The following is a 17,074-nucleotide window of genomic DNA, read 5'->3' on the forward strand; positions in this document are numbered from 1 at the left end:
CTACTTCAGCCTCAAGGCGATGCAGCTACAAAATTTTAACAGGAAAAAGAGAAGAAAGAAAAAAACAGTTAGAAAGGAACTTGAAGAACAAGTACGGTATTTACAGGGAATGAGAAAAAGACAAGAGAAAAGAAGTGAATGTAACCTTTTGGGCGAAAAATACAAGAAAAGAAAACAAAGTAAAGAAATGCTACACATTTTAATAAACTACGTTTCGTGTACATTTTGATTGCAAGAAACAAGTCAGCAAAATCACAAAGAAAGAAAGAAAAATGGGCAAAATGACAGAAAGTGAAGAAAAGGTCCGAAAAAAAATATATATCTGTTCTACTGCGCTGTTGCACGTAACAAGCGTTCGGTATGTACATCCATGAACACACTAAGGTCAAGGTCACGTCAGATAGTTATCTACACAGTTTTAACAATATTCGTTTTTGATTGCCTGCTAGTCAGGGTACTTTGAAATAGGAAGATATAATGCAACTGCTGCACTAGTGTCACCATTCGTTGACCTAAAGCATCTTTGACGTCACCATGACAAAGTCAAATCTTAATGGAATGACGTCATAGTCTCTCCATCATTGGGTCACAGATTCAAAAAGACTCTTCCTTTCCTTGCTTGTAACCACTGGGTTCTAATTGTGGGTCCATGCACTTTTGTGTGTGATCTGCACACAACTCTCTCCTCCGAGCTCGTATCAGCTCAGTGTACATACCAAGCATCCTAATGTGTTTCTTCATACATTTCATCATCTTTTCCTTTGATACTTTTCTTGCGATTCTCTCATACTCCTGTCTGAAACCTGCATTCAAATGTTCGGTCTCACAATGTCGTCCAGACTATAGACTTGCTGCGAATGACACACGCAGACTTGAAGTCTTCACTGCCTTCCATCTTCTTCCATTGTTATTCTTCAGATGAGCCTGCTTCCTCAATCTCCAACATGCAAATATTGATGACTGGCCAGACGCCTGACACGCTCACTGGACACTAAACCATTGTTATTCTTCAGATGAGTCTGCTTCCTCAATCTCCAACATGCAAATATTGATGACTGGCCAGACGCCTGACACGCTCACTGGACACTAAACCATTGTTATTCTTCAGATGAGTCTGCTTCCTCAATCTCCAACATGCAAATATTGATGACTGGCCAGACGCCTGACACGCTCACTGGACACTAAACCATTGTTATTCTTCAGATGAGCCTGCTTCCTCAATCTCCAACATGCAAATATTGATGACTGGCCAGACGCCTGACACGCTCACTGGACACTAAACCAAGATGCCATCAATGACCACACTCTCTCGATCTTTGTTCCTCCCTGAGTTTGACTGATCTGTGTTAGCTCCGGGCTTGGTTAGGCCTGTCGTATAAACTGGTGTTGTGCACGAGTGTAGTCCTGTTATGGAAAGTGGTGTGTGCACGAGTGTAGTCCTGTTATGGAAAGTGGTATGTGCAAGAGACTAGTCCTGTTATTGTAACTGGTACGTGCAATAGAGTAGTTCTGTTATCGTAACTGGTATGTGCAAGAGACTAGTCCTGTTATCGGAAGTGGTCTGTGCAAGTGACTAGTACTGCCCGGTCCTGCTAGTGTATGGAAGGCATTTGAATTTATAATTTTCCAGATGTCCTCACGCATGCCGGTAGAGAGTGGAGTGCTTCATTGCGAGGGACAGATCGAAGTGATTCAAAGTCATATCCAAAAGGTCCTCACTGAGAAGGGTGCTGCCCGCTCCAGAGAATTTTTCTGCAGTCGTTGGGCTTTCAACGGCAGGCGCTTGGCATTGCCCTTCATCCTCCTTGCCTGCAATGTTCACACATGTTGACCAGCACAACTCCCCTTCGCCAATCAGCTCACCCTTCCTCTTACTGGAAAACTCAACCATCGCTTCTCCTGTCGAGAGCTTCGCTTGAGAGAACCCAACAGAACCTTTCCCCTTTTCGTCAACGTGACGCAGCAGTTGAACCCGAAAACACACTCCTCCATCCACACACAAGATCGTTAGAATCGCGGACCTTTCCACACAAAGACACCACAAGCTGCTGTCTGCCGCCCAACAGTCACGATTGAGCTCGTGCAGCACATTCGAAGTATCGCACTACAAAAACCACTCGCTAGTTTGTGAGAAGTTAAATTCAGTGGTTCTTGAAGACTTCAGATCCAACACTTCCTTGGGATTTCCAGTCCAATCAATGCATTTAAAAAAAAATAAAACCAGCACAAGCAATTCAGTTGCTCTCTTTTTTTCTGACGCTCACACATTCTTTAAATTGGTAACCAACAATCTACGACCTACGGAAGATATCAACCAGTTATAAAATTGGAAAAAGATAAGAAGACGAAAACACACATCAGCGAATTGTTTTTCTTCTGTACATCCAATCACAGCCGTCGTTGCACGATAACAGAGTAAGCAGCCAATAGTATGGCCAGAAGCCATCCCGGTCCGTCCAATCGGCGCGCAATATTGCACAGGTGTTTTCCACACATACACAAATAGCCGTTCCCGTTGCGTTCGGTTCGGCACACCCCGTCAATCATGGTTAGGTGGAAGTTCAACTCTGCGGAGCACGTTCGGATAATCTGTAGCCCTCCTGGAACAAAGAGAATGCTCATATTTACAATACACACATGGTAAGGTGAAAGTTCAACTCTGCATAATCTGTAGCACTCCTGGAACAAAGAGAATGCTCATATTTACAATAGACATATGATGAGGTGAAAGTTCAACTCTGCATAATCTGTAGCACTCCTGGAACAAAGAAAATGCTCATATTTACAAAAGACAATGTCATATGGTGAGGTGAAAGTTCAACTCTGTCGAACACGTTCGGATTATCTGCAGCACTCCTGGAACAAAGAGAATGCTCATATTTACAATAGACACATGGTGAGGTGAAAATTCCACTCTGGCGAACACGTTCGGATTATCTATAGCACCTCTGGAACAAAGTAAAAGCTCATAATTATTTACAATAGACAAGAAAGACAGAAATACAACAGCAAACCAAACTATGGTATTTCATTTCCAATATTCTGGCAACTAGCCTTCACAAGGGTGACAGACAAAGAGAAAGATCATATTTACAATAGACAAAAAAGAAAGAACCAACACGAAAACCATCACAAGCAATTCAGTTGCTCTCTTTTTTCTGACGCTCACACATTCTTCAAATTTGTAACCAAAAATCTACGACCTTGGGAAGATATCAAACAGCTATAACATTGCGTAAAAGATAAGAAGACGAAAACACACATCAGCGATTTGTTTTTCTTCTGTACATCCAATCACAGCCGTCGTTGCACGATAACAGAGTAAGCAGCCAATAGTATGGCCAGGAGCCATCCCGGTCCATCCAATCGGCGCGCAGTATTGCACAGATGTGTTCCACACATACACAAATAGCCGTTCCCGTTGCGTTCGGTTCGGCACACCCCGTCAATCATGGTTAGGTGAAAGTTCAACTCTGCCGAACACGTTCGGATAATCTGTAGCACTCCTGGAACACAGATAATGCTCATATTTACAACAGACACATGATGAGGTGAAAGTTCAACTCTGCATAACCTGTAGCACTCCTGGAACAAAGAGAGTGCTCATATTTACAATAGACATATGGTGAGGTGAAAGTTCAACTCTGCCGAACACATTCGGATTATCTGTAGCACTCTTTGATCAAAGAGAATGCTGATATTTACAAAAGACACATGGTGAGGTACGTGAAAGTTTAACTCTGCCGAACACGTTCGGATTATCTGAAGCACTCCTGGAACAAAGAGAATGCTCATATTTACAATAGACAAAAAAGAACGAAACACGACTGCAACCCAAACTATGGTATTTCATTTCTGATGTTCTGGTAACTAGCCTTAACTAGGGTGACAAAGAAAGTGAATCCTCATATTAACAATAAACAAGAAAGAACGAAACACGACTGCAACCAAAAATATTGCACAGTGTGACCCAAAGCAAATGCCACCCTCTTAAAGACACAGTACGCCTCCCGTAAACAGATACTGTCAGGCATTTACACACAGTACAAACACCCTTCCATTTGAACGCTCACCAAACGGGAACATCCTAGGTGCCCTACGTAAAGAGCGAGCAATTTTTAAAGAATTAATTTTGCAGATTGTCTCGGACACTTTTTGGACCCGTCCTGAACTCAGGTCAAAACTGAGTTACTTCCCTTCGTGTCTCATTCTAAACTGGCGATAGCCGTGGACCGAAGAATGTTTTTGGACCGTGGTGCGTTTTTGCGTTAGACCTAACTTTTAAAATCTAAATAATAAATTGACAGCTTGTTACACAAACATTCTTTAATCATAAAAGAATTCTTTTTTCATCAAGACCAGATCAGTACAATTCGAAATTGTGAAAGTTTAAAAAAAGAAAAGCCCGAAAGCAGGGTCACGCAAGGTTCGTAGCAGACGACGGTTTATGCATATCACCAGTTCCTCGCAACAGTCAAAAGCCATCGCAAGAGTTCTTGTGAACCACAGCCGTTTGTTTCGTGCATAAAAACGTGCTATTGCAGATAAGCTCACATCGAGTCGCATTCAAATTACTAACTGACGACTACATTGTGGAAAAGGGAAACTGGATCACACGGGTTTACGATGGCTCAAGGGTAAGATAAACCACGCAAAAATAAATTCTTTGAAAATTGTTCGCTCTTTACGGAGGGCACCTAGGATGTTCTCAAGCGGTGAGTGTTTAGATGAAAGGGTGTTTGTACTGTGTGTAAAAGCCTGACCGTATCTGTGATGGTTTACGGGAGGCTTACTGTGCCTTTAAGTGCTAATAACTCCCAAATCTATTCAGCGAATTGGTGAACATTGGCTAGCGATACATGGGATGATAATTTCACTCAGTTTCAAGAATGAAGGTCAAGTGTTTTGTTTGTTTTCAAATTCGGAGATTGCCTCAAAAGTAGGAGGTTTGACATTGAGCAATAATAATAATAACAAGAGGCGAAGCCATCAAGGCTCACGTGTAAGAAATCGACAAACAGTAACACAAACTCAATCACTCCGTCACACATACACACACACACACACACACACACACACACACACACACACACACACACACACACACACACACACACACACACACACACACACACACACACACACACACACACACACACACACACACACAGAAAGAGCATAGGTGAAACTGTGCAAGAAAGCGAGACACTAGATCTAGATCTGTCTGTCTGCATGTAGCCTACTTACAAGGACACGACTGCCAACTAGTCTCGGCGCGCTCAAAATAATAATGACCGAGACTGTCAGTACTTCCTTCGCGTGACGTCTAACCCTCTTACGTCATAATGTGACGTCAATGTAATGTGACGTCTTCAAATGTTAGAGTTTCTACCACAGACATACACACGCACAGACGCACGCACGCACGCACGCACGCACAGACAGACAAAGTTACGATCGCATAGGCTACACTTACGTGAGCCAATAATAATAACTGGACATTTTTAAGTGCCTAACCTATGGCTCTAGGCCCTTTACAAAAGATCATATACAGAATAGAACAATTAAATGTACAACCTACATAAAACAATTAACAATACGGACAAAAATCATCACATGTACTGTTCACACAATATTCATATGCTATACACACCATAATTATCTTTATACACACATACCCAGCGAACACTTTCAACAATCGCCACACTCATCTTACTTGAACTCTCAGAACTCCCCGTAACTTCTGTTTTTATCTGAGGAGTGTCTTCGTATGCAAGGCCTTTGAGAAAAAACTTCCTCTTCTTCTTCTTCGTTCATGGGCTTAGACTCCCACGTTCACTCATGTTTTTAGCACGAGTGGATTTTTACGTGTATGACCGTTTTTACCCCGCCATTCAGGCAGCATACGCCGATTTCGGGGGAGGCATGCTGGGTATGTTCGTGTTTCTATAACCCACCGAACTCTGACATGGATTACAGGATCTTTTCCGTGCGCACTTGGTCTTGAGCTTGCGTGTACACACGAAGGGGGTTAAGTCACTAGCGGTCTGCCCATAAGTTGACCTGGGAGATCGGAAAAATCTTCACTCTTAACCCACCAGGCGGCAGCGACCGGGATTCGAACTCACGACCTCCCGATTAGGAGGCCGACGTCTTACCACCACGCCACTGCGCCCGTCATGAGAAAAACCAACAGGTAAAAGCCTGGAGGGCTCAAATCGGGTTAGTGTGGCTACCGTTCGGTGCCAAACTTGGTGCTTTTTAGTCAATCCCCGAGTTTGGAATACATTTTCGAAAGAGCATACAAGTCAGAGCATTTAACATACACACTTGAAACTTTGTGAACTTATCATCCCAAACCTCTAACCAAGTTACACAAAATATGATATTCGCTAAACTAATCTACAAGTTATAATCATTTTAGTGGGTTGCATTTTTGGAGGGTTCACCCTGTATTTCCTTTCCAATATTCCGGCAAATAGCCTTCACCAGGGTCACAAACAAGAGAGCGGGGGCGTGCGACACCGAGGATAGGTGACACTTCTTCTTCTGCGTTCCCGGGGATAAGTGCCACAATCATTTACATATAATGTGATACATAGCACATTCTCACACATATTTATACACTTTGGTAGATTAAGTTTTGGCATGTCATAGGTGCGGTCTGGGCGAAAACCTTCGTTTTTCAACATTCACAAGTATTGCTACATGTTGACACATGTATAGTACCAGGGTCAGATATGTACAGACAATATGCTTTGTCAACAATTATTGTAGATAGCCAAACGCACACACACACACACAGGCTGTATCTTATCTCTTTCTTTCTCTTGTCGCATTGAAGGTAGAACATTGAACACACACACACACAACAATACTAACAGACAGACTTACAGACAGACAGACAGACAGACAGACAGACAGACAGACAGACAGACAGACAGACAGATAGAAAGACTCTGTCACCTCTCTCTCTCTCTCCTCTCTCTCTCTCTCTCCCTCTCTCTCCCTCTCTCTTTCACTCTCTCTCTCTCTCTCTCTCTCCTACTCTCTTTCACTCTCTCTCTCTCTCTCTCTCTCTCTCTCTCTCTTTCACACTCTCTCTCTCTCTCTCTCTCTCTCTCTCTCTCTCTCTCTCTCTCTCTCTCTCTCTCTCTCTCTCTCTCTCGCTTATGCCCCTTTCTTTCGAGACACACACTGTTACCGTATTTATCCTACTTGAGACAGATTACATCTGCCCGACCCCTCCCCTGACTGGGTGGACTGACAACAGGGTGCCACACTGCGAGCTAAGCACCAGACTCATCCACGCACTTGAGACAGGATGACTGTCCACGCCCACGTACGACCTCCAATTAAGAGTTCTTGGTAATACTTTCAGCGGCGTTCTCTGCAGATTACTACTTTGTATGGAAGGCAGGACAACCTATCTTCTAGCCAATCAAGAAATAGCGTAATTTAGAAAGATAAAACAAATAAACAAATCAAGTCACTGATTCTGGTTCTGAATACAACATACAACAACACATCACATTAAAAAACAACAACAAACAGACAGACAGACAGACACGTGCACACACACACACACACACATACACAAACACTCACCCCACACACACACACACCCACACCCACCCACACACATACTCACACCCCCCACACACACACCCACCCCCCACACACACCCACCCACACCCACACACACACACACACACAAACACCCACCCCCCCCCCCCCCACACACCCACCCCCCCACACACACACACCCCCACACCCACACACACTCACCCCACACACACACACACACACACACCCACACCCACCCACACACACACACACCCACCCACACACAGACCGGAGTGCACGAGCGACTGACCTCTCTCATACTTGGCCCACTTGACACAGACGCCATTGTTGCATTCTTTCTCCACCAGGTGCACGTTGAGGCGTGGTTCCACGGGGTCAGCACACGACGAGTTGACCGCCGGGCCGCGACACGTGTAGCACACGATGGGATCTGAAATCACACGGTCAACAAATAAGTCTCAAAGAAAAATGTCCATGTTTGTGTAAAATGAAAATGGACATTAAAGTTTTCTTATCTTATCTTAACAAATTTGCATCGGTCTCGAATTGCAATATCAGCTGAAGAGACAATATGTAGATGTTACATGCCGAGTCTCAGTTAAAAATAATGGTCGAAGTTTGCGGATCATGAAAAATGCGAGCTTTAGCGAGCTTTTTCATGACCGCGAACTGAGACCATTATTTTTTATAATCACTGAGACGAGGTGTGTAACCTCTTTATTCCTCCTTTCTTCAGTTATTCAAAGAAAAGAGGAGTTTTTTTGAGAAAGTTTGATCGAATCCTATTCACTCAACCAGTCAACCTGCGCAGGCGATCGATTAATGCGCGGTTGTATAGTTCCGTGCAAATCATTCTATTCTGTTAACACTTCTTGTCAGTTTTCCTATTTTGGACTAAAATCAAGTACACAGATATGCTGTTATTCTGCTGTGGCGGCAAAGGCAGATATTGTGTGTTCTGTATATGTTTTGGTATCGCTTAGGATAATGTTCTTTCGTCAAATGGGACTAGCAGACGAACTTTTGCACCCGTGTTCCAACGTTAAAAACTGTATGAAGTTCAGTTTTCTGGGGAAAATAGTGTATGAAACCGCTTTATGTTGTTTAAATTGATGAGATGTGTGCATTTGGTTGCGTGTGATCTATTTATTAAATGAAATATTGTTGAAAACTGACCGTCGGATTGCAGTCTGTTGTCGAAGAAACTGAGTGAAAAGAAATTTGAAAGGGGAACTACTCTTGTCGCTAGACAAAGTATGAGAGTTACTTGCCTTGGGAATTTGTTTGTGATGAACGTTTGTGCACAGCAGACCTAGATTCAGAAAACAACCAAACTCATGGATTTTATATGGAGATTCATGTGTTCAAGCCTGTAGTTGTTAATTTAAATGCGGTATGTTTGTATTGTTTGCTCCAGAGATGTATACTTCGTACATTAGAGCGTTCGGAACTTTTCAGTCGCAAAAGTAGTACCGACGCAGAACAGCTTCTCAACCCATTGCGCTATCGAGGATTCAGGCTGTTGCTGGGTCGTTATTTGTTTGGTTGCTGGGTGTTTATCGAAAAATAACTAGCTCTACAAGTTTACAAAGGTAAAGAAGCAGAGGGGGGAATATACAAATAATAACCAACAAACCGCGCACGAGGAGTTGTCAGCGGGGCTTCTTTTGCACATGTTACATACTATTAGAGCTGAAACTACACTAAAAAAAAAGAAGCTTCAATACTTCAAGCTTTATGTAATTTATCATGACACATGTTCTCGGTCATGCGTAAAGCAAGATCAGGGACCAGGGTAGTACAATGCAATTAGAACATCTTCAGCAATTTTTCCTCCACCAAAGAAGAGCGTCGATAACATTAATTATTCAGATAGCTTATACTTTGATTTGTCTAGTTAGTGTGGCATGTTTAAGAAATTATTTACGGGTCTACATTTTGATAATGTTTTTCTTCCTCTGAAGTCCCTTTAAATCATCAGAGACCAAAAACCACTGCCACTGAAAATCACTAATGAACTGCAATTTCTCATGCTTTTTGTCAATAAACATAGGGGTCATGATATATGCTTTAATGCTGCGTGAACATGTATAGGAAATGCAAGATTTCGCCACAACCTGCACAGACAATGTCATCGCATTTGGTCAATTTATTCTAAAATCAATGGGTTACTTGGACTTGCACTGGTCAGTCTTGACATTTTCTATGGTCAAATCCAAAGAGGTCAATTGATAGACCCCTTGGGAACAGGACCGGTCCCTTCAATTATGCATACACTGTGACCCGATCATACACTGTGACCCGATCATACACCGTGACCCGATCATACACTGTGACCCGATCATACACTGTGACCCGATCATACACTGTGACCCGATCATACACTGTGACCCGATCATACACTGTGACCCGATCATACACTGTGACCCGATCATACACTGTGACCCGATCATTCACGCCTGGCCAAAAGGATGGAGGATTCTTCTGTCCCACGGAGCTGTGTCCATTAGGGAATGGGTTTGTTGATTCGCTATTTGACGCCTGGCCTAAACCCTGCGATGGACTTATATATATCCAATCAAGTCAAAAGCGCATGCAAGGATTGGAGGATTTCCTCGAATGAAAGTCCGTTGTCCTCCTATCAAAATGCCGCAAGCCTGCTACCCTGATCGCTCTTTCACTCAAAGTTATGCCCAGAAAAAGCATGCTGAAAATAGTTGGTTCTGATTTTCTGGGACGCATCTGCCTTAGTTCTTTCATGGCAGTTTAGTATAGAGCTTTGACGTATGCAAGCACTTCTGTTGCAACGAGCTGGTGCTGATAAACACTTGATAGTCCCTCTTTATCAGACGTCTAGATTCACAAAAAACGGAAGCAGAGGCAAGATTCAAACGGGTCTCCTTTACATGACAACAAAAATCAATATGGCGCTCGCCTCTTGAGATGGTAGCGAGATCTTTCAAAAGAACCCTTGTTTGTGTATGCTAGAGGCCGGGGATATTGGTTCAATATAGGCTGGGTTTGGTAAAAAAATAAAAAAAAAATAAACAAAAACTTAAAATGATCCTTGGTCGTGTATACATACATTCTTCAGACACAGGATCGGTGCAATTTATAGGCTGGGTTTGTATAAAAAAACAAAAACAATCTGCCACTTAAAATAATTCTTGGTCGTGAATACATTCTACAGACACAGAATTGATGCAATTTATAGGCTGGGTTTGTAAAACAAACAATCCGCCGGGAAAATCCTCGGTCGTGTATATGTTACAGTCAAAACGGGAAATCAGTCATTACGGGTAATGACTAAAAGTTTTAGTCATTTCCGGAAATGACTGATTTGATCAGTCCTTACCGGAATTGCCTAAAATCTTTAGGCATTACCCGTAAATGACTAAACTTTGTGAATATTTTTTACCCTTATTGCCTGACTGCTAGTCATGTTCAGTCATTACTGGTAATGTCTAGAGCATATTTTTAGTCATTTACGGGTAATGACTAAAGATTTTAGGCATTTCCAGTAATGACTGATCAAAACCGTCATTTCCGGAAATGACTGCTAGTCAAGAAAATGCGGAATGTGAATACTAGCTCACTCGGCTTTCTGTCGATTACCAATACACATTATGTGAACTCTTGTTAACTGTAGAATTTTTTCCACAATTATGATTCACGATCACACTCGCTGAAGCACAGAAAGAGTTTGTAGATCAACACAGCCAGTATGTGTGTGTGTGTGTGTGTGTTTGTGTGTGTGTGTGTTTGTGTGTGTGTGTGTGTGTGTGTGTGTGTGTGTGTGTGTGTGTGTGTGTGTGTGTGTGTGTGTGTGTGTGTGTGTGTGTGTGTGTGTGTCATTTACTTCAATTTTCCATTGATTTATTCTATTTTACTCCAGATTTCTGTTCAATTTATCGAATGTGTATTTGTCATTACAGCGTCAAAGTGTGTGTTCAAGACGGTTTAGTTGCAAGGGGTATTGACAGGGGGAGGGAGAGAGAAAGAGAAAGAGAGAGAGAGAGAGAGAAAGAGAGAGACAGAGACACAGAGAGAGACAGACAGACAGACAGACAGACAGACAGAGAGAGAGAGAGAAAGAGAGAGAGAGAGAGAGAGGCACAGACAGAGAGAGACACAGACAAAGACAGAGAGAGAGATAATTCCATTTTCTTTAAATTTCTGTTCATTTTATCTTTTCTTTATTCCAAATTTCTGTTCATTTTATCTAATGTGTATTTGAAATAAAAGATTGACAAATGTTTAACATCAGAGTTGCGAATAGATTGAGAGATTATGCGGTTCGGGGTTTGAGCGCTTTATGGCGAAGGGAGTGCGTTCTATATAGCTCTTTCTCACTAGCGAGGCCGGAGGTGTGCACGAGTTTCGTCCCTTTGGTTCGGTAAGTTCCGGTTAAGATAGAGGCGGCAGTCGAGCGCATGAACGTGAAAGAATTGAAAGATTTTCTTCGGAAACATGGCCAACTTGTCAGTGGAAAAAAAGAAGAATTAGTGCGCAGAGCAAGAGGCACGTTTCAGCTGCGAAAAGATGGCAAGGATGCTGTCGATAATGCTGTGGAAACAAATGATTCAAGTTAGCATTTGACAGACCACTTCGACTGTCAGTGTCACGAACTTGTAGCCTATGTGTTAAATGTTATCAATAATTATTGAGCACACGCGGAATTTGTGCGTGAATCAGTGAGTCCTTTTGATGCTTGGTAGTCATGCATTTATTGTTGTTAACTGGATGTGCGTGTTGTCTAAGGCTAATGTCAGACGGAGCTCGCAAAACACGAAACAAAAGCCGAACAAAAGCAAAACAACACACAAAAGCACCATGTTTTGCTTTTGTTCGGCTTTTGTTTCGTGTTTTGCGAGCTCCATCTGACATTAGCCTAAGAGCAGTTTCACATTACCAGTTCATGGCTCTTTAATGTTACTTCAGTTGTTTTACTTTACATTGTTTACCAACTTTGTTAAACTGCTATTGTTTGTATATGTTTTAGATAAATAAAACCCAAACTGTATCAACTGCGTCTGTTGAAGTGTGTGTGATTATCTGTAAAACAAGTCATTCATCAAGCTTCAGATTCATCATGTCCTTATTCTTTGAATACATATATAATTATATAATACACTGCATTGTCGTTCCTCGGCAAATATTTCAGCCAACTGTGAATAAAAAACAAAATGTAATCACACACAGGTAATAAATATTTTTCCCTTAAAAACATAAAAAGCATAGATACACACCACACAAACCCTATTTATAATTTCATGTACATAATCCCACGTTACAAAATAGTGCACTCCTTACAACACACGCTCACACCTGGTTGGTTTGCGTTCAACTTCTCAGACATATTCAGGCATGAAAATTCTCCGTATTTTCCGTATTTTCCGTATTTTTGAAAAAAATAAACCGTATTTTTTTTTATTTTCCGTATTTTTCCTTTTTTTTTTTAATTTTTGTTTTCTTTTTTTTTCCCCCTAGTCATAGTTATAGTAAAATAGTTTTGGGGCCATGTTTGAATCCAATTTTAAGGCTCAGATAGCCCCAGATTGCACCCTTGAAAAAAAAAATTTCCGGGGGGGCATGCCCCCGGACCTCCCTAGAAGTCTTGGCGCTTTGCGCCTGCGAAACTTGGCGCTACGCGCCTTCGAATTTTGTTTTCAGTATTTTTTATTTTTCAGTTTTCATGCCTGATATTTTAACTGGATACAAAAATTTGGAGTAAAAAACAGCATCAGTTTTCATGCATACTAGTTTTATAATTTCTGTCTTCCATGCATTGGGAATGTAAGCATCAATGAGTGACATACACAGAGTCAATGACTGAGATTTATAGTGACACTAGAGACTACAGTCATACTGAGACACGGCAGTCCTTCTTACAGCTCATGTGCCTGTTACTGTTTCACACAGACAAGAGCAAAATGCACTAATGATTGAAGGAAGTATGTTGTACAACAACATTCTTTTACACTTTTATGTACATGAACATATAATACCCATCTGATTAACTAGACGAGAAAGTCACTCTGTCAAGTTGCACAAAATCTTGTCATTTTCTAAACTGAGAAAGAGTAACACGTAGGCGCTGCTCCCAAGCTCTTTTCAGTTCCTTTAAACAGTATTTTATTCGTAAACAGACACATGATAATATAACAACATCATTAAGAAGGAGCACAACAAGTTTAAAACTTATGGTAAGTGCTCACATAAACATTCCTGAAATTTCATGGCGGATTATTATCAATGCGACACATTTTTTGAAAAAAGAGATGAGACCAAAAAAAAAATATATATATATATATAAAAAAAAAAAAAAAGGAAAAAAAAAGGAAAAAAAAAGGGAGAAAAACAGCAAGGAAAACTTAGTTTGAATTATCGAACACAATCTGTGTCAATACCGAAAACGAAAACAATTACAAAACGAGAACGAAAGACACAATTTCAGTTGCTTGTTTGTTGGAAGTTTATGTAGCCTGACAACTCTTCCTTCAATAATTTTTCCACGATAGTTATGGCAAATGACACAGTACTGCTTTCCACCACCACACACTCTGAGCGAGCTTTCTTTCAGTGCAGACGCCATGATCTAGAAGATACCGGAACTAACCCAGCGTTTCTCCTTCGTTGAAGAGCATGGAAAGATAACTCGTACTTGACTAGAAGTGAGAAAGTGCTATAGCATTTCTATTGGCCGATCTGAGAAGTACACGCATTTAGTGCGCGTTTTATAGCAATTGGCTTTCGCACACACGGGTGCAACCTTCGTGTCTACCACTCTGTGTGTTTTATAGCCTTTACAACCAAATAAATTTAATGTGTTTTTGCTTGATTTTTGAATTATTACTAAGTTTAATATTGACTTATGTTAAATATTGTATGGAAACACAATATCATGCATAATTGGATAAAAATTAGATGATTGTGGGGGAGCAAACTATGAAGACTCACAATTTTTGTAATAATGGGATTCATCTCAGAACATTTAGTTCATGTTCAGTCATTACTGGTAATGTCTAGAGCATATTTTTAGTCATTTACGGGTAATGACTAAAGATTTTAGGCATTTCCAGTGATGACTGATCAAAACCGTCATTTCCGGAAATGACTAAAAGTTTTAGTCATTACCCGTAAGTAGAGGTTACATGCCGAGTCTCAGTGATTATCAAAAATAATGGTCGAAGTTAGCGGATCATGAAAAATGCGAGCTTCAGCGAGCTTTTTCATGACCGCGAACTGAGACCATTATTTTTTAATAATCACTGAGACGAGGTATGTAACCTCTTTATTCCTCCTTTCTTCAGTTATTCAAAGAAAAGAGGAGTTTTTGTGCGAAAGTTTGATCGAATCCAAATCACTCAACCAGTCTACCTGCGCTGGCGATTGAATAATGCGCGGTTGTATAGTTCAGGGAAAATCAATCAATTCTGTTAACACTTCTTGTCAGTTTCCCTGTTTTGAACTAAAATCAAGTACACAGTTATGTTGTTATTCTGCTGTGCCGGTAAAGGCAGATAGTGTGTGTTCTGTTCATGTTTTGGTATCGCTTAGGAAATGTTCTTTCTTCGAATGGGACAAGCAGACGAACTTTTGCACCCGTGTTCCAACGTTAAAAACTGTATGAAGTTCCGTTTTCTGGGGCAAAATAGTGTATGAAACCGCTGTATGTTCTTTAAATTGATGCGATGTGTGCATTTGGTTGCGTGTGATCTGTTTATAAAATGAAATATTGTCGAAAACTAACCGTCGGATTGCAGTCTCTTGTCCAAGCAACTCAGTTCAGAACATTTGGAAGGGGAACTACTCTTGTCGTACGAGAGTTACTTGCCTTGGGAGTTTGCGTGCACTCATAAGAGATCTAAAGCGAGTTTCTCTGCACTGATCGTTAGATTTGGATTTAGAAAACGACCAAACTCATAGATTTTATATGGAGATTAATGTGTTCAAGCCTGTAGTTGCCAGTTTAAATGCAGTATGTTTGTATTGTTTGGTCTAGAGATGTATATTTCGTACATTGGAGCGTTCGGAACTTTTCAATCGCTAAAGTAGTTCCCTCAAAGTCTAACTCATCAACCTGTGAGCTATCGAGGATTCAGGCCCGTTGTTGGGTAAGTGATTTTGGTTGTTGGGTAAGTTACCGAAAAATAACTAGCCCTACATCTTTACAGAGAGAAAGAAGCAGAGGGGGGAATAATGACTGATTTCCCGTTTTGACTGTAACATATACACTCCACGGGCACATCACTGGTGCAAACTAGGATGGGTTTCTTCTCGGTTTGTGTGTGCTACAAGACAAGAATTGGTGCAAAACAGGCTGGTTTTTATATTTAGTCAAGTTTTGACTAAATATTTTAACATCGAGGGGGAATCGAAACGAGGGTCGTGGTGTATGTGCGTGTGTCTGTGTGTGTGTGTCTGTGTGTGTGTCTGTGTGTGTGTGTGTGTGTGTAGAGCGATTCAGACTAAACTACTGGACCGATCTTTATGAAATTTGACATGAGAGTTCCTGGGTATGAAATCCCCGAACGTTTTTTTCATTTTTTTGATAAATGTCTTTGATGACGTCATATCCGGCTTTTCGTGAAAGTTGAGGCGGCACTGTCACGCCCTCATTTTTCAACCAAATTGGTTGACATTTTGGTCAAGTAATCTTCGACGAAGCCCGGGGTTCGGTATTGCATTTCAGCTTGGTGGCTTAAAAATTAATTAATGACTTTGGTCATTAAAAATCTGAAAATTGTAAAAAAAAATAAAAATTTATAAAACGATCCAAATTTACGTTTATCTTATTCTCCATCATTTGCTGATTCCAAAAACATATAAATATGTTATATTCGGATTAAAAACAAGCTCTGAATATTAAATATATAAAAATTATTATCAAAATTAAATTGTCCAAATCAATTTAAAAACACTTTCATCTTATTCCTTGTCGGTTCCTGATTCCAAAAACATATAGATATGATATGTTTGGATTAAAAACACGCTCAAAAAGTTAAAACAAAGAGAGGTACAGAAAAGCGTGCTATCCTTCTTAGCGCAACTACTACCCCGCTCTTCTTGTCAATTTCACTGCCTTTGCCATGAGCGGTGGCCTGACGATGCTACGAGTAAAATGGCATTGCGTTTCATTCTGTGAGTTCGACAGCTACTTGACTAAATATTGTATTTTCGCCTTACGCGACTTGTTTATATTTAGTCAAGTTTTGTTTCCAGTTCAAAAGGCACAATGTAGGTCAGGTTTGTAAGACCTGACTTTTTTCCTCCAATTTGTCGACTAGAAAAGGGGTGCGTATAAAAAAACAAGTCGCGTAAGGCGAAAATACAACATTTAGTCAAGCTCAGTCGAACTCACAGAATGAAACTGAACGCACTGCATTTTTTCACAATGACCGAAGTCTGCCGCTTGTGCAAAACGGAGTGAAACTGACGAGCCTGTTCAGCGCTGTAGTGGTTTCGCTGTGCTGCATAGCACGCT

At 41.0% G+C, this 17,074-nt stretch overlaps 1 protein-coding gene across 1 annotated transcript in view; it reads right to left on the reverse strand.

The window, feature by feature from the left end:
• Nucleotides 1-2,452: 2,452 nt before the first annotated feature.
• Nucleotides 2,453-17,074, reverse strand: part of LOC138946896 (UPAR/Ly6 domain-containing protein qvr-like) — a 79,396-nt gene continuing 64,774 nt past the window's right edge. The window contains exons 2-4 of the mRNA XM_070318289.1: nucleotides 7,877-8,017; nucleotides 3,263-3,506; nucleotides 2,453-2,600 (exon numbers count right to left, since the gene is read on the reverse strand). Of these exons, the coding sequence (XP_070174390.1) occupies nucleotides 3,295-3,506; nucleotides 7,877-8,017 (353 nt within the window). The 3' untranslated portion in view covers nucleotides 2,453-2,600; nucleotides 3,263-3,294. The remainder of the gene's footprint in view (nucleotides 2,601-3,262; nucleotides 3,507-7,876; nucleotides 8,018-17,074) is intronic.

The sequence above is a fragment of the Littorina saxatilis genome, linkage group LG14 (assembly GCF_037325665.1).
Source record: "Littorina saxatilis isolate snail1 linkage group LG14, US_GU_Lsax_2.0, whole genome shotgun sequence".
Lineage (NCBI taxonomy): Eukaryota > Metazoa > Mollusca > Gastropoda > Littorinimorpha > Littorinidae > Littorina > Littorina saxatilis.